General features: G+C 37.2%; 1 protein-coding gene across 2 annotated transcripts in view; it reads right to left on the bottom strand.

Annotated features, from left to right (window-relative positions):
* The window catches only part of AP3B1 (adaptor-related protein complex 3, beta 1 subunit), a 236,718-nt gene that overhangs the window by 34,818 nt on the left and 179,310 nt on the right, over positions 1 to 22,590 (bottom strand). For both annotated transcript variants that reach the window (XM_010847632.1, XM_010847633.1), the window contains exon 23: positions 2,753 to 2,984. In XM_010847632.1, the coding sequence (XP_010845934.1) occupies positions 2,753 to 2,984 (232 nt within the window). The remainder of the gene's footprint in view (positions 1 to 2,752; positions 2,985 to 22,590) is intronic.

Genomic DNA, 22,590 nt, shown 5'->3' on the forward strand with positions numbered 1-22,590 from the left:
TCCCTCGTGGCTCAGATGGTAAAGCATCTGCCTGCAATGCGGGAGACCCAGTTCGATCCCTGGGTCGGGAAAATCCCCTGGAGAAGGAAACAACAATCCACTCCAGTACTCTTACCTGGAAAATTCCACGGACTGAGGAGCCTGATAGGCTACAGTCCATGTGGTCACAAACAGTCGGACATGACTGAGCGGACATGAATTCGGACACTTTCAAGAGCAAAGTGATCAGCATAAAATTATTCATATAACAGATTTTTATAATATTTGAAGCCTACTATAATACATTGGAAAAGTTTATTCAGGCAGGGGTCTATAGTTGAATACTGGTTCTGAATCATCACAATATACATGAGAGGGTTATGTAGAAATGGCTGAAAAACACTGGTTCTATTACACCACTATATTAATAACGAAAAATGAAATCAAACAGGATGCTGTCTACTATGACGGGACAGTTGTATAGTAACTAGAGAAATCTTAGCTGAACTCAAATTTGTCAAGTGTTAACATAGAGTCGCTGAATATAGTGCAGAGAGCCTAAGGCTACTCTTTTGGAGGGGGGGTGGGGGGTGTGTGTTTTAAATCTCCTGTGTACATGTACCTGATCTTGTACACTCTTGCAAGGAATCCAGTTTCATGCTAAAGGCAGGGCAAAATCCTGATAAAAAAGTTTTCTCATATTACAGAGAAAAAAAGAACAGACTGGTGACAAATAAGAAAGTCACTGGACTCCTTAACATACGTATATGTGCTTATTAAAGAACACAGATATCTTACTTCCCTTATTTCACAAAAATATGAAAATACAGTATTTTTGTTGCATTCTTAGGATGTTTTTGGAGGACTAATTAAGATATATCATACTCTGAACTCTGTTATCTACTGCACGGGAATCTATACTGCATGGGAAAGAACTCTGTATCTTGAGGGTATCCAGTAAATGCCAACAAAATGTATGAAACCCTATGGTCAGGAAATCTGCCTAAGAAAAGAAAGCCTATTACTAGTACTGAGGCAATGATATATATTCATATTTTATTTTGGTGTGAAGGCCATACTCTGAAATTTATTATATTTATTTCTTCTGTTCTACATAGGCCAACAAAAGGTCAACTCATCAACTCATTATGCCAGCTCAAAGAAATGTTAATACTGTTCTACTGTTTTAACCTTTGGATAACATTTTCAACCTTCAGACAATGCATATATCAGTTGCTTGATGCTTCTTAAAGTAACTTTTTAACTAGATAAAAAAAAGCTGGATTGCAAGCAATAAAAAAGAACACAAATTGGGATATTCTTAATTCCTTGGCAATATGTTAACCACAAAATAAATAAGAATCAGCACACTGTATTCTTTAAATGGTGTCTTAATTACCAAATTATTTTTTTAAAATGATATTAAGTGGGTTCTGAAATCAATTTACTTTAACTCTACTTCTCTCTACTTTGGCTGCTACCAAATTTCATCTAAATATTAGGAATTTTTTATATCTTTGTGGAAAAAAATATAACACAAAGGATGACTTTTTTATTGAATGACTCATTAAAATGACAGAGGAGAGAATTCAACAATGTCAAAGAGCTCACTCAGGCAAAGATGGAGAAAGACAGAATAACTATATGATAGGAAATAATGAGTAAAGAAGGCACAGTTACCTGGTCAAAAGGCTTTGGTCACTTAAAGTATTATATAAAAAAGGAACTATGTGGACCTATATGATTGTAACACTTCAAGGATTCAATGACAGAAACCTTATATCACTTTTAATTAAGATCTTTTCTGAAGCTTCTTTCAACTAAATTGTAGGACTGCCTCTACTCACACAAAACCAAAATAGAGCTAAACATTTGAACTACTGTACCATTTTAAAAATTCAAAGCCAGCCATGCAACTGTCACACTTAATGCTAAGAAGGTGTATTTCCTGTAGCAGCTGGGGAGATAGTATGATGTACTGGGCCCTGAGGCAGCCTGGAAGGCACTGGTGCACAGCAGGGGCAGCCCACTTGGCATCAGCTGGGTGTGCAGCAGGTGGGATAAAGCACGGGTACCACCATACTCTTGTGCTTTATCCATGAACAGCGAGATTTCTGGGTTTGTCCTTTAGTGTCAAAGGATGCTGATTTTTAAATGGTGGCAACAGATTAAAACACATGATGTGTGAAAAAAATACCAGTGGGTGTTTCTGCCTTCAGAAACATACTGTGGGCTTTCTGCCATCAGAAAGAGGAAGACAAACAAAGAATTGTTATACACCCTCTCAGTCTTTGCTCCCTTTACATTTCAATCTATAGAATGTGAAGGAAAATGGGGAAGAAAAGATGCAGGGGGTACTATAACCAAAAGGCAAAGTAAAATCAGGCAGGGAAGGAAGCTGACCAGGAAAGGAGCAGGGTAGGTGATGCAGGTAGGAAAAATGCAAAGCAATTTTGATTCTCCAGAACCATTCTTTTATCAGTACTGGTTATCACCATTGATGGTACCTGATTTGCTAAGGGCAAAGAAATGTACTTATCTTATACGATAAATTTGGTTTAAAAAGGAAAAACTAATGTTGGGTTGGCCAAAAAGTTCGTTCCGGTTCTCCCATGCCATGGTAATGAAAAACCCAAATGAACTTTCTGGCCAACCCAATATAAATTGAGTTTGCTAAAAATGAATAAAATAATATATATTCTATTTTATTTTAAAAATAAACACATTTAATTATCAAATCTAGTTAAAGCAATAAATGAGAATTAATATTTACCTATTGGATTAAAAACATGCATTTGCATGCCCATAGGAAGCTTTTTTCCCCCTACGTGGATATTTTCTATCTTCTGATCAGTGGTATTATTCAGTGTTATTTGCACGGAGACCATCTTATCACCAAAAATGCAAGGCTGTCTTGGAAAGAAGTAGTGGGCAGCGAGTCCTTTCCCACTCATTCGATGAAGCAGTACATGAGTTTTCCCTGGTACAAAGACAGGAGTACTGACCTATTGCACATTGGAAAAAGAAAGAAAAAGTGAATTAGTGAATATGATTACTAATTCTTAGAAAATATGTAAAAATTCGTAACATTTAACTCCTATTTTCCCTAAAGTATTAAATAAATCACAATAATAGGGTATTGCATAGATAGGTATGAAGTCAGAAATTATAAAAATTTTTCCGTACTCCCCAGGCATATATTAAAATATTTTGACAATCTACATCTAAAAAAGAAGAAAATAATTGCAGTTATATAAATATATATATTTTTTAGAGTTTATAAACTTTATTTTCTTCCTAGGTATAATATATTTTGGACATTTTGCCAATTTTCTTTTTATTTTTAATAATTTGTCTTTTGATTTCCTTGGGCTCTCAAACTATAAGGCAGAACTTATATCTGCCTGTAAGTTCATTATAGGCAGATTATAGTATCTTTCATTATAGGTAGATATTTATACTTTTATTTCCAATTTTGACTCCTTTAACTTTTTTCATCTTGAATTTCTTTCACTGTAAACTAAAGACCTCCTTTTTAAGTGGTTCCTCCTTTGCTTTAACAATTAAAAGATCTTCCCTGCCTCAAGATTAGTAACTATTCATTTACATTTTCTTCCAGAGCTCTTATGGTTCCAATTTTTCAATTTATGAGGAACTAATTTAGGTAGAGAGTGCCTTGAACTATAAGGAGATCCAACCAGTCCATTCTCAAGGAGATCAGTCCTGGGTGTTCATTGGAAGGAATGATGCTACAGCTGAAACTCCAATACTTTGGCCACCTCATGCGAAGAGCTGACTCATTGGAAAAGACTCTGATGCTGGGAGGGATTGGGGGCAGGAGGAGAAGGGGACGACAGAGGATGCGATGGCTGGACGGCATCACTGACTCGACGGACATGAGTTTGGGTGAACTCTGGGAGTTGGTGATGGACAGGGAGGCCTGGCGTGCTGTGATTCATGGGGTTGCAAAGAGTTGGACACGACTGAGCGACTGAACTGAACTGAATTTAGGTGTATCTACTCTATATTTAATCATTTTCCTCCAAATACGTAACATTTGTACATGATTCAATGACTAGCTTTTCCTCAATGATCTGTAAATGCAAACATTCTATTTAGTTGGAGACGTTTTTGAACTTTGATAGAACTGCTAAATCAGTACCATACTGTTTTATTTCTTAAAGGCCCGCAATATGATTCAGTTGTTTGACAAAACAAAGTGTCCTTTATTCCTCCACCCACCCCGCCCCCCTGCCAATATTTTCTTGGCTAATCACCTGTTTCTGTTTCCACTGAACTTTAAACTCTTTGAGCTAAATTCAATTGTGACTGGAATCAAAGGCAGCATATTCAGTAAAAAAAAAAAAAAAAAAAACCCATCCTTTCTAAAATCATAAGGTGGCTGTCTTTCCATTCAAAGCACTGCATGTGATTTGACATAGGAAGGCTTTAAAAAAAAAAAAACAATTTGTAATTAAACAGGCCCAATCAAGATTTGTTCCTAAAAAGTGTACTCTCCCAAACTAGGTTTCCTATTATAATTTAACCTGCTCAACAGGTTCATTATGCCACTGACATCTGATATATAAAAAGCCTAATAATAATACTAATCATTTAAAATGCATCAACAAAAATCCAAGAGTTAAGTAGGAAAGCAGAAGAGAAGCAGGAATCTGGAGTTATAAGCAGCCAGGAATTAGCACTCTAGACATCATATAAGGCTCTTTGAAGTCAGGCCTTATGTCATTTAAGAGCTATCAACTTGTCTGAGTTGGTTTATTGAATTCTCTCAATCTAGTTCTGGGACACATGGTCCAATTTGTCTCAAAATTCTGCACCTTTATTATGACAGTTAAAATGATGCTAAAGCAGTGTACAGCAATGGAAGAAAAACAGTGTAACTGTCTTCATTCATCCTTTCCACACAGCCAAATTCAAGAAGCACTCTTTAATGAAGTTAGCATCTAAAAAGGTCCTCCGAAACAATCCTCCACGATAATGCAAAAAAGCCTATGTTTTCTTTCACAGTAAATAGCTCCTAAATGGCATTTAGAGGGTAATAATATAGCTTTTTTTAAACTACAGAGACGGGCTAAATGAGAATGACTGGTTTTTCTAACCTATTTTCTAAGTTCATACAAGTCACATTTTGTGAATCTCCTCTAATATCTTAACTACATAGATGATTTTGTTCAAGAAAACCAGTAGGTTCCATAAATCCTTTGCCAATTTCCACATGTAATACAATTAATCCTGACAAGAAAACAAGACTTTAGTTCAATGTTTTGTATATCAGATTAGTTACCTATACTCCAGAAGCACAGATATGATCTGCGGGTGCTTATATTCTAAGATGGCTTTTCTGACTTTACAATTGATAAATAACGATTATTTTACTAAATGTTAAAACAATAGTAAAAGGTAAATTAATTAGAGAATAACCTAGGCTGCGGCTGTGAAAATAAGGATTTAAGTTTAAGGATACTTGAAAAATCTGAAAAAAACAGACCATCTTTGGCCCACAAGCCAAATATGACCTGCTGCCTGTCTCGTAAAGTTTTACCGGAACACAGCCATTTGCATTCTTTGACATACTGTGGATGGTTGCTCTTCTGCTCTATGGTGGAAGAGCTGAGTACTTCCAATGCCTAACATATTTACTATCTGGACCCATTATAGACAAAGTTGGCTGACCCGTGACCTAAGGGCACAATGTCACATCCTTCCTTCTCCAGTTGTTCCCCATATTCTCTCACAGTTCTGCACAGCTTCTAAGGAAAGGCATCAACAAACAGCTTTGCTCCTGAAAATCTTTTCCAGGACGTATAGCAAACAGTCTTTGGAAATGGTTCAGTGCCTCCCCTCTGGTGCGAAGGTTGAACAGATTTACCAAAAGAGCCTTATAAAAGGTTGGGATCTTTTATGCTAAACATCTTCTTCTCTAAAGCAACACACTGCATGTGCAGTCATATCTAGCATTCATCATGTCACCCTGTGAAAATTGGGGAAGTGGCAAGAACGATGTTCCCCTGGCTACTGCTACTGCTGTGAGTAATAAATTGTCCTTTGCCTTTGACACAGGAGTCTGTGTCTTCTATTAGTAGCCATGAAATTGTCTCAGGCTAATTTGTTAACTGGCAAGTGAGGTACCATCTCATACCCTTCACAGTTCTTTGATACCTATTCATTTCCTTATTTTTTGGTCACTCAACAATTCCCAGATCTACTTACTCCAAAGAGCTAAATTAACACTGAGTAGGACTATCATGTACAGCTGTACAGCTATAACTGCCTGAGACAGGAATATGAGCTAAAAACCTAGCTTATACTCAAGGGCACCTTTACAGAATCTTCACAATGGTACCGCCTGGGCTAATCTAGTGTGCTTTGCTACTGAGAAGCCGACTTTATATAGTAGAAGCTACTTTTTTCTTTTCACTTTCCTTTGTAAAAGTTGATTTTATAACCTGGATAATTATTTTTATGGGTTTCTGATGTCTTACAATGTCTTCTGATGGCTGACAACGAAGTATCAAGTAAGATTTATGACAGACACTGAGGAATCAGAATTCAGTGTTTCAGGATTGCTTTTACCTGGTTGAAAAGTAAAGGCGAGTCTTCCAAAGGCGCTTTCTCCCCAGTGCCCCACCTACAGAGATTATGTCCGGGACTGCCTAACACATCTGACCGTCTTCTAAGAATGTTGCCATTCAGTTCCTGACACAGCTGGCATGTTCTCATGCCAACTCATGATCTGACCACATTAAGGAATGGCTCAGGAATGGATGCCTGGCCCAATGAGTACCTTTTCTAGGATTTTTGGATTTGGCACTTGGGAAGTAGGGTCAATCTCTCTCAATTGGCTAAAAGTCTGAGATTTAAAACTCTAATATCTGTGGCCACATTTCCTGCCGTATTGCTCAGCAAGAAATAAAACAAAGCACAGATGAGAGACAGAGAGCCCTGCTCGTATCTTTGGTTTGGGTGGTTCTTAAAGCTGACATATTCCTACCATTTCTGAAGCATAGTTTTCTGTAAAATACTCTAGGAAGTGGAACCCCCTGCCCCTTTTCTTTGGTTTAAGCCAGTTCAAATTCAGTTTCTGTCATTTAACTCCCCCAACTCTACTACTAATCAGGATTAGTCAGATTTCAGTATGCTAACTGGGGGACTGGGGAATAAAATCATAATGGGAGAATGTACTTTCTCATTCTTTCCCCTAAAGCCCTGGTAGAGATGTTATGGTGAAACTCATGCATGGCATCTGATTAGGTTCTGTAGATCAAAGAGTTGAATTAGAGCAAAAATAAAAGCAAGAACAAACAAGTGTTTGTTTGTTAAACTTAACAGTTTTTGCACAGCAAAGGAACTGCTGACAAAATGAAGAGAGAATCTACTGGACAGAAGAAAAGATTTGTGAATGATATGACCGATAAGGAGTTAATACCCAAAATACATAAACAGCTCATACAATTCAACATCAAAAAAACAAACCACCCAATTAAAAAATGGGCAGGAGATCTGAATAAACATTTCTTCAAAGACAACATACAGATGTCCAGCTGGCACATGAAAAGATACTCAACATCTTTAATTGTAAGAGAAATGCTGATTAAAACCACAATAAGATATCACTTCACAACTATCAGAACACACACGCCTTCTCTATCCATTCATCTACTGCTGGACATTTTGGTTGCTTCCAGACCTTGGCTATTGTAAGTATGTTGCTATGAACACTAAAGTGCATGTAGTTTTTCAAATTAGTGTTTTCTTTTTTTGGATATGTACCCAGGAGTGGAATGTAATATGGCAGTTCTATTTTTCGCTTTCTAGGAAACCTTCATGTTATTTTTCACCAATTTACACTCCTACCAACAGTGTAGACGGGTTCCCCTTTCTCCACATCCTCACCAACAATTGTTGTGTTCCACCAATGTAAATTGGTGGAAAATAATATGGAAGTACCTCAAAAAACTAAAAATAGAACTACCATCTGACATTTCACTCCTAGATACATATTCAAAAAAAAAAAAGAAAACACTAATCTGAAAAACTACATGCACTTCAATGTTCTTAACAACATATTTACAATAGCCAAGATCTGGAAGCAACCAAAATGTCTATCAATAGATGAATGGATAGAGAAGATGTGGTGTGTGTATACATACACACACATATACATACAGTGGAATACCACTCAGTCATAAAAAAGAATAAAAATTTTGCCATCTGCAACAACATGGATGGACTTGGAGGGTTTTATGCTAAGTGTAATAAGTCAAACAAAGAAAGACAAATACTATATGTAGAATCTAAAAAAGAAAACATACTAGTGAATGTAACAACAAAAAAGTAGACTCACTGGTATAAAGAACAGACTAGTGGTAACCACTGATGAGAGGAAAGGGAGAGGAGAAAGATGGGAGTAGGAAGTTAAGAGGTACAAACTAATAAGTATAAATTAAATAAGCTCCAGGGATATATCATACAACACAGGGAATGCAGCCAACATTTTATAACTACTATTATAAATGGAGCATAACCTTTAAAAACTGATTCATTATACTGTTCATCTGAAACATAAATAATTTTGTACATCAACTATACCTCAAAAAAAAAAGAGAGGAAAAAAAAAAGTGGAATTAGCAATTCTTAAGGTTCAATCTAAAAGCCTGCTTTGGTTCCAGGCTACTCTCTTTAGGGAAGAGGAATTCTTGATGTGCCCATACTACTCACTGAAGTTCTATGTTGAGGCTACAGAGCAAAACCCTGGCTAATAAAGGACTGGTTTGCCCGTCTTTGTTCTCTGACTCTATGTCTCCCATGGGTATCTTGGGGAGAAAGGTGAGCGACCACAACCTCACATCTGGATCACTCCTATAGCCTTCTAGTTGGTCTCCTTGCTCCTATTCTTGCATCCTACAGAGCACATACTGAAAACAGAAGACAGTAAAAATCAGTTAAAATAAAGTTACATCACATCGCCTCTCTGTTCAAAACCCTTCAGTGGCTCCCAATTTCATTGAAAATGAGACCTAAAAACTCTGATAAAGGCCGATAAGGCCCCATATGGCCTGGCCCCACTGTGTTTCTTTGACCTCGTTTCCTGTTACTTTTGAACCCACAACTCCCTTCACTCCAGCCACCCTGACACCCTTCCTACTCCTTGCACACACCAGTAAGCCTCCCACCCAGGGCCTTGGCACTGGATGCCTCCTCCTGGAATGCACTATCTCCAAATACTCACATGGCTCGGTGTCAATACACCTTTGCTCAAGTGTTTCCTTCTTAACGAGGTTAACCCGTTTGCATCTCTTCCTTCTGATTCCCCTTTCTTCTTTCTCCATAGTCACTTAATACCTTCTTGGATACAATATACATGATCACATAATTTGCTTATTTGCTATGTTTATTATCTGTCTCTCCATTTATTCCTTGACTTTATGTTCAATTTATAAAACACAACTGTATCCATTTTTAGAACTCAAAGTATAATTCTTCTACTTTAATTTAGTCTACAGAGATCTACAGATAATATACTACTAGCATTGGTCATAACTATACTTAACAGATGCTGAGTGCTCAACACTCTTCCTAAAAATATTACGGTCTTTCAAGGAGCTTACGGTGTTGATACCCTAAAAATATTACGGTCTTTCAAGGAGCTTACGGTGTTGATACCTTAAAAATATTACGGTCTTTCAAGGAGCTTACGGTGTTGATACCCTAAAAATATTACGGTCTTTCAAGGAGCTTATGGTGTTGATAAGTGAAGATTATCAATATTAATATTTGTTGGTTTTAGGATATGACTTGACCAAAAATTTCCTAGTGCATATAATTATGCACAAATGAAAAATACCATATTTCTTAAAGGTACACACAAAGAACAATTTAATAATTAGAAGGATTTCTATGATACAAACACTAATTCTTAAAGTATCCAGTTCAGGTAAAAGCATTATTTTCCATTAAATATTGAAACTTGTATAAAGAGGATACTATGAAAGACAATATTTTTAAAGTTTTGATTTAATTATTTAATTGCCAATGTTCAAAGAATTAAAAATTTAGCTAAAGCAAATGATTTGGGTTATCTTCACTATGATTCCTGAGAAGGTAATTAGCTCAGTAACTGTAATAACTCTAAAATATAAAGCCGCCTTCTAGAGTTAACAGAACAAAAAGCATCAAGTAACAGTGAGATAATCCTCACAAATCTTTACACAGCATATGTTTAAATAATAAAAGTCATTTGTGTACCTTTAGATGGTTTATGAAAATAACCAATCAATTCTGCAGACACAACATTATTTCTAAAGGAAATCTATGTGACTCATGATGCCTGTAGATACACAGAGACAAACCACACATATTTTATCAGTTTATTACAGTAAGCAAATAAGCGTGGAATGAGAGTGCTCATAACTGTCTACTTAGCGCTTACTGAAACATTTATAAGAGCTGTTATCTTCCTAATAACAGACAGACAGCGTGCAATTTTAGAGAGGAGAAAAGCTTCATATTTTTTAACACTTCACTAAAAAGTAACTGAAGAGTGTAAAATGAAAAATACTCTGTGCAGTTAGCTGGTAATGGACCATATTATCAACTCAAGTTAGATTTATAGGATACAAACTAGTCACTAATAGTTATTTTATGACATAGCATGTCTGCTTTTTTTTTGAGATTATTAAGATTAAAGTTGTAAAACTTCTTTCAAAATGATTGAATTATAAAATTTAAATGAGAATTGAAAATAAAACAGGGAGTATCAAGTAAGTGCCTAAGAATAAACCTTGTTCAACATCTGCGTTACTATTTCAGACATGACACTTCCACATAAAGCTTTATGAAAACAATGTCTTCTAGTCTTTTGCTTTAATCCACATTCAGGCACTTAATCGTTTTTAAATATTATCAATCTACTCTGTTTTTGGACTTCAAAAATATAAAGGTCTATAGTACATAAAATACTTTCTTTGTATCTAATTTTGTTTAGTTTATTTTATGGCAGTACATATTTAGGTATATGATTTATAAAAAAAAGACCAGAAAACAGTTGTAAATAAAGATGCAGTTTCATCTTTAAAATTAGCACTTTTTAAACCAGTGTAAATCTCAAGTGGTAAGAACCGTAATGCAGAAAGCTAGAGTATTGCTTTAGTTGCCCAGTAAACTGTAGAAAGTGAGCCCACTTTAATATTTAGTATCGGGTCCACGTGGCAGAGTAGTAAAGAATCTGCCTGCCGATGCAAGAGATATAAGGGTTCGATCCCTGGGTCGGGAAGATCTCCTAAGGAAACAGCAACCTATTCCAATATTCTTGCCTGGAAAATTTCATGGACAGAGGGGCTTAGCAGGCTATATCGTTCAGGGAGTCACAAAGACCCCACACGACAGAATACACACACACTCACACACCTAGTAGTTGTTTAGTTGCTAAGTTGGGTTTGACCCTTTTGCGACTCCATGGACTGAAGCCTGCCAGGCTTCTCTGTCCATGGGATTTTCCAGGTAAGAATCCTGGAGTGGTTCTCATTTCCTTCTCCAAGGGATCTTAATGAACCAGGGATCAAAATGGTGTCTTCTTCACTGAAAGGTGAATTCTTTATCATGAGCCACCAGGGAAGCCCCTTAGCACCTAGTACAGGATTTAAAAAAGCAAACGGCAGTACACCTATGGCTGATTCATGTTGACATCTGGCAGAAACCAACAAAATTCTGTAAAGCCATTATCCTTCAATTTAAAAAAAAAAAAAAGCAAAGGGCAAATTTGTTTAACTGTTAGCTAGAACAGTATTCTAGAAAGTATCAATGATTGCACTAATTACTCTTATTTTAGTCATCAGTATATTCACCTCTCATTTTGGTAACAAATAAAAGTGTATTTGCAGAAACAGCTGAGTACATTATCAACAAACGTTTAGTGAGAACCTTACTTCACGCATGGTGTTAAGCAGGCTCCAGCAAACTTGGCCTATCAATCAAAACTAGTCCACTGCTTTTGTGTAGTCTGTGAGCTAAGAATGGTTTTTACGTTTTTAAATGTTTGAAAAAATAAAAAGAAATAACATTTTGTGACACTAAAATGATAAGAAATTAAAATTCAATGTCCACGAAGTTTCACTGGGACACTGCCACATTTCATTCATTTCTATATTGTCTCTGGCTGCTTTGCCACAGTGGCACAGTTGAATGGCTGTGGTCTGCAAAGTTGGAAACATTTACTCTCTGGCCCTTTACAAAATGTTCACTGACTCCCATATAGGATGTGTTCTGTTTTCACAGCTGTTGAGAGGAAGGTAAAATCAGTTTATAATAATATCCTATTCTTTCCTCTCCCCAAAGGAAAACTTATAATCCTCACTGTCAATATTCTACTTTTTAATAAATCTGAAATCCAGAATGATGTGTATATACTTTTATATAGTTGTATATATTATATATTCCACTTTCATAGAGGAATAGTTCCAAAACTATGGATACAGATATGTTATACTATTCTACTATTTTTTTTTCGTATATTTTTTTTTTGTATTTCCTTTCGGACTTCTGACTTAAAGTGAAGTGAAAGTGAAGTCACTCAGTTGTGTCCAACTCTTTGCAACCCCATGGACTGTAGGGTGCTAATAAAACCAAAATAAGCTGGTTTCCAAAGTGTTTAGCATAAACCTTCCAATAATGGGCTACAATAAATTTCGTCAGAACCAGAGCATATTACACAAGAACAGAACAATTTTGTGTGGTTATCTGACAAATATGATAATCATATGATCTTAGCAGTTCACCTGCTTTCTGACAATATCAATGACATCATATGAAAAAAGAAAATGGTAGACCCTCTTCCTTTTGAACCAAGCTCAGAACTGAACTATGGCATTGTGTTTGACATCCTTATTTCCCTCCAACAACTACTTGAGAAGTCTGATGTCTTTTGTATTCATTTTCTTCTTTTCTGCTGTCTACCACCAGCTTAGTTCAAGTCCATCAGTGACACTTAAAACATTAAAAAAATTTTAAATTTGAAATGGCAAAAGAAGTGCAGTTTATTGAAAACGATTTCAAACAGTATGGAAATCTTTAATCGTAATTAATGATTTGCTGTACCTCCCAAGTCTTTGCTCACCTCTTATTTCTGCTTGCTCATTCAAATTGGCCTCCCTGTCTCTTGACTCTTCCCTCTGCAACCTGTACCACAGACTGTCGTAGACTGTACCTCCCTTATACACTCAGTGAGGAAGTGGGTAGAAAGTGTTGAGCTTTGAAGCCAGATAGATGAGTTGAACCTCTGGCTCTGCAACTTACTAAGCCTATGACACTAAAAAAGTTACTCATACTCTAGAAACCTCAATTTTCACATCTGTGAAATGGGGAAACTACCATCTATCTTTCAGGGTTGCAAATCTAGGCTAAATATTGGAGGAGTGAAGGGCCTGAAGGTGTTAACATGATAGGCACACGTATGGGAGTAAGACATAACTTCAGAGCTGAAATAAAAGAGTATCTGGATGAAATTCTGTACAGGTCAAAATCTGGAATGGAACAGATCAGAGAGTCTGTGAGGTTACATATGTCACAGGTTGATAGTATACACAGTGAGATCTTCCTGGGAGACATGGGGCTGGAGAGATTATGTGAAAGACACCAAGATCTTCATGAATGGAGGCAAGTGATGAACAGATCCCAAGACGAGAATAACATGGGAAGGAAGAGGGTGTAAGATGATGGAATGGGCCTCAGAAGAGGAAGGAACATAAGGATGGAAAGGGAATGGCCAAATGCAACATCTGGGCACTTCACACAAGCCATCTTGCTGTTAATAATGATTTTGTCAAAGAATTCTAGAGAATTCTGAGTGAGGTCATGCTGAGAATATCTACTAAAGGACAGCAAGATCCAAAGGGAGACCCTAAGGGGGAAAGCCAGGCTTTATAATAGTACTTTATCAAAGTATGTGAGGGGAGTGGTAGCTGTTCCACACATTAATTTCACAAATGAAATTAGGGGCCAGCAGCATCTAAAAACTGGCCATGCTGCTTGCACTGAAATGAACTGTAACTTAGGAGGCAGAGGGATGGGGATGTCATCTAGATGAAGTCCGCGAGGAAGGAAAACAAGGATGTCTTAGTTGATGTACAAACTGGAAAGGCACTTTTATTACTGCTCTTTTCAAGTAGCAGGTCTCTGCAGGCACACATTCTTTGAATCTAACAAAGAAGAAAAGGATCCTTTTTACATCAGAGATGCCAATCGGACAAACTATAAGTTGCTGAGGAATTCCTGATGTAGGGCAAGTTTGGGGAAATGGGTTCTCTGAGAGCAAAGAACTAGGTAGCTAGCTCTCTCTGTCACACACATACACTTTTTCCTGATCTGTGTACAAATATTGGGTTAGCCAAAAGTTTGTTCAGGTTTTCCTGCAAGATGTTATAGAAAAACCCAAACAAACTTTTTTGCCAAGCCTATGTTTTACATCGGAGAAGGCAATAGCATCCCACTCCAGTACTCTTGCTTGGAAAATCCCATGGACGGAGGACCCTGTTAGGCTGCAATCCATGGGGTCGCTAAGAGTCAGACACGACTGAGCGACTTCACTTTCACTTTTCACTTTCATGCATTGGAGAAGGAAATGGCAACCCACTCCAGTGTTCTTGCCTGGAGAATCCCAGGGGTGGGGGAGCCTGGTGGGCTGCTGTCTATGGGGTCGCACAGAGTTGGACACGACTGAAGTGACTTAGCATAGCATAGCATGTTTTATATTCTCCAGTGAGGAGGTAGGTAGGGACGACACAGGAAACCCAAAAACCTCTGGAGTCCACGTCTGTGACAACAAAGCCTCTGATGAGAGAGACCGTGGGTTATGACACGGGACCCTTAGAGTCTCTGGAGTCCATGTCTGTGGCAGCAAAGCCTCTGATGATCCACCTTTATGTTCAGTAAAGTCAACTGAGGATGAATTTTTCTGGCTGAAGACCGAGGAGCGGGGCCTCAGTGCCTGTATCTGCACCAGTCCAAGTTCTCAGGCTACCCCTATGTTTGGCATAGGAAACCCTTCTCTTCAGAAGCAAGAAAGGCTATGGTACCCTTCTTGTTAGGTAGAGTTACTGGTGGCAGTGGTAAGAAAGAAAACATTAAATTTTAGAAGAACTTAAAAGTTATTGATGAGAAGAAACTTATTAACTTCTCTGAGCCAGAATTTGTAAAATAAAGGGTGCTATGTGCCCTGTGCTCAGTCATGTCCCATTCTGTGTAGCCCGCCAGGCTCCTCTGTCCATGGAAACTCTCCAGGCAAGAATACTGCAGGGGTGGCCAATTCCTCCTCCAGGGGACCTTCCCCACACAGGGATCAAACCTGCGGCCCCTGTGTCTCCTGCACTGCAGGCGGATTCTTTACCCATTGAGCCATCGGGGAAGAAAATAAACGGTAATTCTACTTTATTTGTAGGACTCTTTTATAAGGATTCAGTGAGATACTACATATGAAAGTGTTTTGGAGCTGAAAGTACTCGTCTTTCGTTATCATTAAAGACAATGTTTATTACCAAAAGGAAAAAAACGCTGGCAGAACAAAGATCAGAATTTACCACTTTTAACTGTCATTTCTGTTAAGCAATAAATAATCTATGATTCTTTAGCTTTTTCAATAACCAGAAAGTATTCCTTGTGATAAAGGGAAATAAAGGTCAGTCCTGAAAGCTAGTGGGGAAACTTCTTCTTCAGAGAACTACAGGAAGTGGGAGCAACCAGCATTTATGATTTCTTTCAAAGATTGATGATAACGGAGGGAATCTTATGATCTTAATTATGAATCAGTATCCTTAGTCAGCAGAATAACTTTCAGAAGCAAATCAATAAAAGGAGATTAGATTTTTAAATTATCAGTTATATAATAAACTAGATACCTTAAAATGAATTTCAAGCGATAATTTCCTAAGCACACAAAATTTATGATGTGGTGCACAATCTCAGAAAAGTCTGAATGCCCTAACATCATAGGAAGACTACTACACTTTGAGATATTTATACTTCTTTACTTCATCAGAAGTACCGTATTAATAAGACTCCCACCATCTACCATCAGTACTGAAATTACAGAAGTCCACTTTTATGCTAATTATGAAGAATTAACTCTCAGTGTTTGCACATGTTGAAAACAGCAATGGAGAATATCACTTAAAAAGAAAGTAGTAAAGGTAGCCAGAGGCACTGGATGGGGCACTAGATCAAACTGTTAGGACTGGGGTTACGGCTTCAACCTCAGCCACACGTTAGCAGTGAGAACTTAGCTAAATCACAACCTCACTTAGTTTCTGCTTTTCTCTTCTGTAAAATGGGGCTAATTATACATATCCTGTCTACTCTCTGAGCTGTTCTCAGGATAACAGGAGATTGTATATGTGAAATTGATTTTTAAACTGTTCAATAAAAGGCATTACTGGGATTATTAGTAAATTGAGTTTTCAGTCAACGTTAAAACATCAATCTGTCTGATAACATAGGGTCTTGAGGTTAAAAGTACATATCAAAAAACTGAATCACCATTGGAAAAGGGCTTTTAAAACAATATTGCTGTATTTATTGATAGTACCATCCAAAGGCCTTTAAAAAAGTAATCCCTTCCCCCACATCCTTTTTTTGTTGTTGTTAGTTGTGGGTGACGAGGACTGTTCTCTAAAAGGTTTCTAAATGATGTTGATATTAAAAAATATAGTATCACCATTTAACAGCCTTTTAAAGAGCAGGCCCTAGCCTGGTCTTTGTTAACAACTGAGGGAGAAGGGACTATTTTTTCAAAGGCTTTTAGAGGATGTTGTTAAAAGAATATATAGTGACATCATTTAAAAGCCTTTTAAATAATAGTTCTCCTTCCTTCCCAATTGTAATGTCCTTGCCTTTCATTTGTTTTGTACTACAAACTGAAAATGGACAAGCCAACGTATTATTGGCTATGGCAGGCATTTGCTGGATGGAGGATGATGCATTGCTTTAAAAAACGTTGATGTTCAGGAATAAATGCAGCTCTTTGAGAACATGGCACAGAACACTGTACTCTGAGCACAGTTCTATACTGGCCACCCACCTTTTCATTGAGTCATGGCACCCTTTGCTTGTTTTCTCTTAGAGTTTCCTAAAGAAGAGGCCATGCAAACAGGAAAGGAGTCATAACTAAGCCATTACAAGAGTTCCAGCAACATAAATGTTATCCTATTGCCCACTGATACTTAAGTTAATTCTCCCACCCAACTTACAGCAAAATCTAACTCCTATTCTGCTATTGTATTAAATTATTTCTCCCCTGCTGCTGCTGCTAAGTCACTTCAGTCGTTTTTGACTCTGTGTGACCCCATAGACGGCAGCCCACCAGGCTCCCCTATCCCTGGGATTGTCCAGGCAAGAACACTGGAGTGGGTTGCCATTTCCTTCTCCAAGGCATGAAAGTGAAAAGCGAAAGTGACGCTCAGTGCTGTCCGACTCTTCGCGACCCCCATGGACTGCAGCCCACCAGGCTCCTCTGTCCATGGGATTTTCCAGGGAAGAGTACTGGAGTGGGGTGCCATTGCCTTCTCCTTATTTCTCCCCACTATCCCTCTAATTTTAGACTCTACTTCACCAGGAGACAGCAGTGGACACTTAAAGAGTTCCTTTCCTTATTTAGCTCTCAGGGAGAGGAAAAACTAACTCGACTATTTGGTTCAAAGCACAGTCAGTAAGCTTTGAGATAGGTTAGCTTTTATTATCTTTCACCTAACATACCAAAGAAAAAGTATTAGCCCCAGGGCTATCACCATAAAATAGGAAAAAACTTTTAATTTCCTATGCTGCATTTTTTTCATAAGTGTCCTTTCATTTTAAAAACAGAAATTCCTACAACACTTTGATGAAAAAAATAAACCTTTAAAAAACCTAAGCAGAGTCCTCCAAACACACTGCACTTTAGTTCTAAATTTCAGGGTATCCCTATTTTTTGCCAGTCTTGCACAAAGAACTCACTTGTTAGTTCTATGATTTGCTTAAATAATTTTTACTTATGCTTTACTCTAATAAATCATATGACTTAATTAAATATCAAATATTAACCATAATACAATGTTCAGCTCAAGTTCCAACTGATCTATTCAACTGCTCCTGACCAAATCCAGTCCATAAGTGATTTGAGTCACATTCCATTTTGACATTCTTTATAACTTGATTTTCATATGATTATTTAACTTTATAACTTTAATAAGACTACTTAAGTTTATTCTTATGAACCATGTAAGCAGAAAAATGCTGTCGAGAGAAGAATTTCTTTGCATGATTTAAAAAAATATAACTTTAGAATTCTGTTGTCTTAACAGCATGATTTTTTTCTGCCTATGTGATAATACTTACGTTTTAAAATGTCTTAAAATTTCTGCATAAACAGTCATGTCATTTGAGACCTGCTTCCATTATCTACTGAGATAAATCAATGTTTCACTGAGAAATGCTAATATAATAGATTCTAATAAAAGAAAATTGGTGAAAACTTTGAAATAAAAATTCTGACTTAAAGAAGCATCAAAAAGATAGCAACAGGAAAATACAGATGTATAAAATTTAATTTGATATGACTGATTTGAAAAATTTCAAATTTCTCTTAATTTGAGTGCTCCTGGGTGACTGCAGCCATGAAATTAAAAGATGCTTGCTCCTTGGAAGAAAAGTTAAACAGCGTATTAACCAACCTAAACAGAATATTAAAAAGCAGAGACATTACTTTGCCAACAAAGGTCTGTCTAGTCAAAGCTATGGTTTTTCCAGTAGTCATGTATGGATCTTAGAGTTGAACTATAAAGAAAGCTGAGCATTTGCTTTTGAATTGTGGTGTTGGAGAAGACTCTTGAGAGTCCCTTGGATGGCAAGGAGATCCAATCAGTCCATCCTAAAGGAAATCAGTCCTGAATATTCATTGGAAGGACTGATGCTGAAGCTGAAACTGCAATACTTTGGCCACTTGATGTGAAGAAAACTGACTGATTAGAAAATACCCTGCTGCTGGGAAAGACCGAAGGCAGGAGGAGAATGGGATGACAGAAGATGAGATGGTTGTATGGCATCAATGACTCAATGGACCTGAGTTTGAGTAAACTCCGGGAATTGGCGATGGACAGGGAGGCCTGGTGTTCTATAGTCCATGGGGTCGCAAAGAGCTGGACATGACAGAGCGACTGAACTGAACTGACCTGACCAGAGTTAAGTAAAACCGCCATAAATAAGAATTGCTTGGTTAGGTAGCTGGCCATAATCCCCACAGGAGGGCTCCATTTGAATTTTAGGAATAGTGAGTGATCACCATCAACATCAAGATCTGGGAGTACAAGCTTATCTGTGGTGTTAGGCTTTGGCTCTCCATCAGAATGCCCTCCATAATGCCATGGCCTTACCCTTCCACTCTTCCACAATTTGAAAGATGAGGAATGAATATCTGAGTAATCTTCTTCTCCCCAAAGGTGCTATACATGAGGTGATACACAGATAATGGATCCCCAAAGGGATGTGAGTTTCCCCCACACAATCTATAAATATGTAATGATGCATGGCAGGGGAGAATTAAGATGGCTAAACAGCTGATTTTGAGATGAGATTTTCCTGGGTTGTCTATGTGGGCTACCATAACTGTATGGATCCCGTAAGGGAAAGCAGGAAGCAGGAGAGTCAGTGTTATAGGGATGGGGTATAAAGACAACTCAGTCATTGATGGCTCTGAAGACATAACAGGCTATGAGCTGAGGAATGTGGGCAGCCTCTAAAAGCCGGAAAGGCGAGGAAAAGAATTTTCCCTTAGAACTTCCAGAAGAAAACACAGCTGTACTAACACCTTGATTTTGGCTTGGTAAGACCCATTTTGGACTTTGACTTCCAGAATTGTAAGATAATAAATTTGCATTTGTTATACACCACTAAATTGGTCGCAATGTAGCAGTAATAGGAAACTAATAAAGTAATTATGATATCTATTTGGAAACTACTGTTCTAAATTCTTATGTTACAAAACCCACCTGTGGAGTCTATGGTATATTTATTTGCATACATCTTTCAATGGCTGATGTGTGATCTGAGAGGCATCAAAAAATTCTGCTTTCCCTATCGTATTTTCCCATTGGACTTAAGAGCCAACTAGCATAGACATTAATTAATTTGAGTAGTTTTCAAACCCGATAGTTACTTGTCAGAATCATCTGGAGGACTGGTTTATAAGAAATTCACCTCCACTAAGAGTCTTTCTATATTTTTAATGACTTTCACCCATTTGGTTGTTTATAGGTGCTGAGAACCACCAAAGGCTCCAATTTAATGCTCTGAATATTATCTGAGACTACTTCTTAACACTCTTTGGTTAGTATGTGTTAGTTTTTCTCATTAAATATACATACAGAAACATTCTGTATGAGTTCTATACAAGCAGAAAGGGATTATAGTAGTCAGACACTTAAGGACAGTTCCTAAGGCAGACAAGTTTCCCGGGAGGAAAATGAAGGAACCAAGAAAAATATAAGAGGGTGGGGCTAGGTTAGAAAAGGAGAGAGTAGGTATTACAAGAGTGATAATTCTGGAGCACCTCTTTACAATGCGAACAATTTTTCTATCACCATCTTTTTCTGAAACAAGTACAATAAAAATTCAGATTTTTAAAACAGCTATACTGAGTCTCTGAATCAGGATTCTTAACCCTTTTACAGTACTCATGTAAAAGTTAACAACATAAATCCTGGGATAAATAACAAAGGTGTACCAGTGGGTCCTTATGCAATAAGGTCTACATGAGAAAAGTGAAACCCCTGGAACTATAAGCAAATACTGTTCACAAGAAACTCAATTCAGTCTGTGTTGGTTTGACAGAAATATATGTACGATGACAGAATGTTTCTTGGTGGTAATTCCACATCTAAATTATTTTATGGAAGGCATTCAGTATTACCATCTAAGACAAAAGGATTCTCCCCTGAAGACTGGGCAGCATTAGTAATTTCCTCTGTCAGTGACCTAAGACACCTTACACAAACCTCCCATGGCAGCTCTATTCATGCTCCATTGTACTCTTGTTTATCGTCTCTGTTTCCAAAAGACTGTGAGATGTGTTTAAAACTGTAACCATGGCTTACTATTTTAATTTGATGTAGCTCATACCATAATGTTCAGAAAGGAAGTCACTCCTTTCATGTTTATTAATAGAATGCTCACAGTTAAAACAAACAAACAAAACTTTCACTAAGAAAACTATAAACTCCAAAGCTTTTTACCAGGAACACAAGGAGAACTAGCACCACCCATACAGATATGGAGTCTGCAAAGAATGTAAAGAACTTTAACCTATATTAACTATTCTATCCAAACTCTTCTTGGAGATCTGAGATAGCTAAGAAACTTCATACAACCAACTTCATACAACCATGATATGTAATTTTTATGTTTAATCTGACACCTGCTCAGATCATTTCACTGCCACTTGATATATAATAGCACTTCTTTGGTTGAAAGATTTGAAATAAGTATTGAGCCACATATCTATAAAATATACTCTTGAAGAGCACATTGGTGAGTTTCAGAATACACAAAATCTGGTCAAGTAATAAAAAAAAGGTATGTTACGATTTTCTCTACCTATTTATTGAAAGACTGATGAGTTGATAACCTTCTCTCCAGATGTGCAACATTCTTTTAAAAATTAAGTAAATGGTATTGTTTTCTAAGGAAGAAATAGTAAAAAAGAATTCAGACACTAATTTCTGAATTTTCATTAAACTGTTTTACTTTTTCCCTGAGTGTTTAAAATGAGCAAGGCATTCAAACTTGTTGGGTGGTACATCTAAGGGTTTTAGCAAATGAAGCTACACAAAACTTCAAATTCTTCTCTTGCTTTCCAAAAAACTTGGGGAAGTTTCTGATTCAAATCAAATATGATAGAGGGTATAAGATTAAATCGACAGTGGCTGACCTATATTCACAACCTACCTATCATTTGCTCTTGTGACTAAGTTGTTTGATGCAATCCCCGGAAGTGAAACAGGCGTTTGAACACTTTCTGGCACAAAATACATCTCTGTCACAAAGCCATGTCTTAATTTCAAATTCGTATTTAGAATCACCACTTTGAGTAGCACTGCCACTGCACAAGACCTGTGTGAAGCTTCACACTGTGTTATCACCCATCGACAAACGTGACGTTTTATGAAGGGCCAGCCCCCTTTCACACTGACATCCTCTGTACCCTGAGTAAATAACTAACAATTCATTTCCTAACCTTGACTTTAGAGTCCAGCCTTTCCACCACTTTTTTTTTTCCCTCCCCTTTCTTTCCAAACAAGTGACAAAGAACAAGGAAGCTGATTGAAGGGGTCCATTATGTATCAACTTAAAGAAAGGCAAAGTGATTGATGAAACTAGCAGTCACCTTCACTGCTAGCTACTGCACCTGTATCCTTTTTGTCAAATGACCTGAAAATCCTGCTGACAGTTTAACATTCACTACAAGGATACATACTATGGACTACAGTTTTCAGTATTTCTATTCGCAATGAAATCTTTAGGGATGTGATTTGAGAACAAAGTTAAACTTTATAATTTCCTAAGCTCTATATTTTC

The sequence above is a fragment of the Bison bison genome, unplaced genomic scaffold, assembly GCF_000754665.1.
Source record: "Bison bison bison isolate TAMUID 2011002044 unplaced genomic scaffold, Bison_UMD1.0 scf7180017864252, whole genome shotgun sequence".
NCBI classification, from domain to species: domain Eukaryota; kingdom Metazoa; phylum Chordata; class Mammalia; order Artiodactyla; family Bovidae; genus Bison; species Bison bison.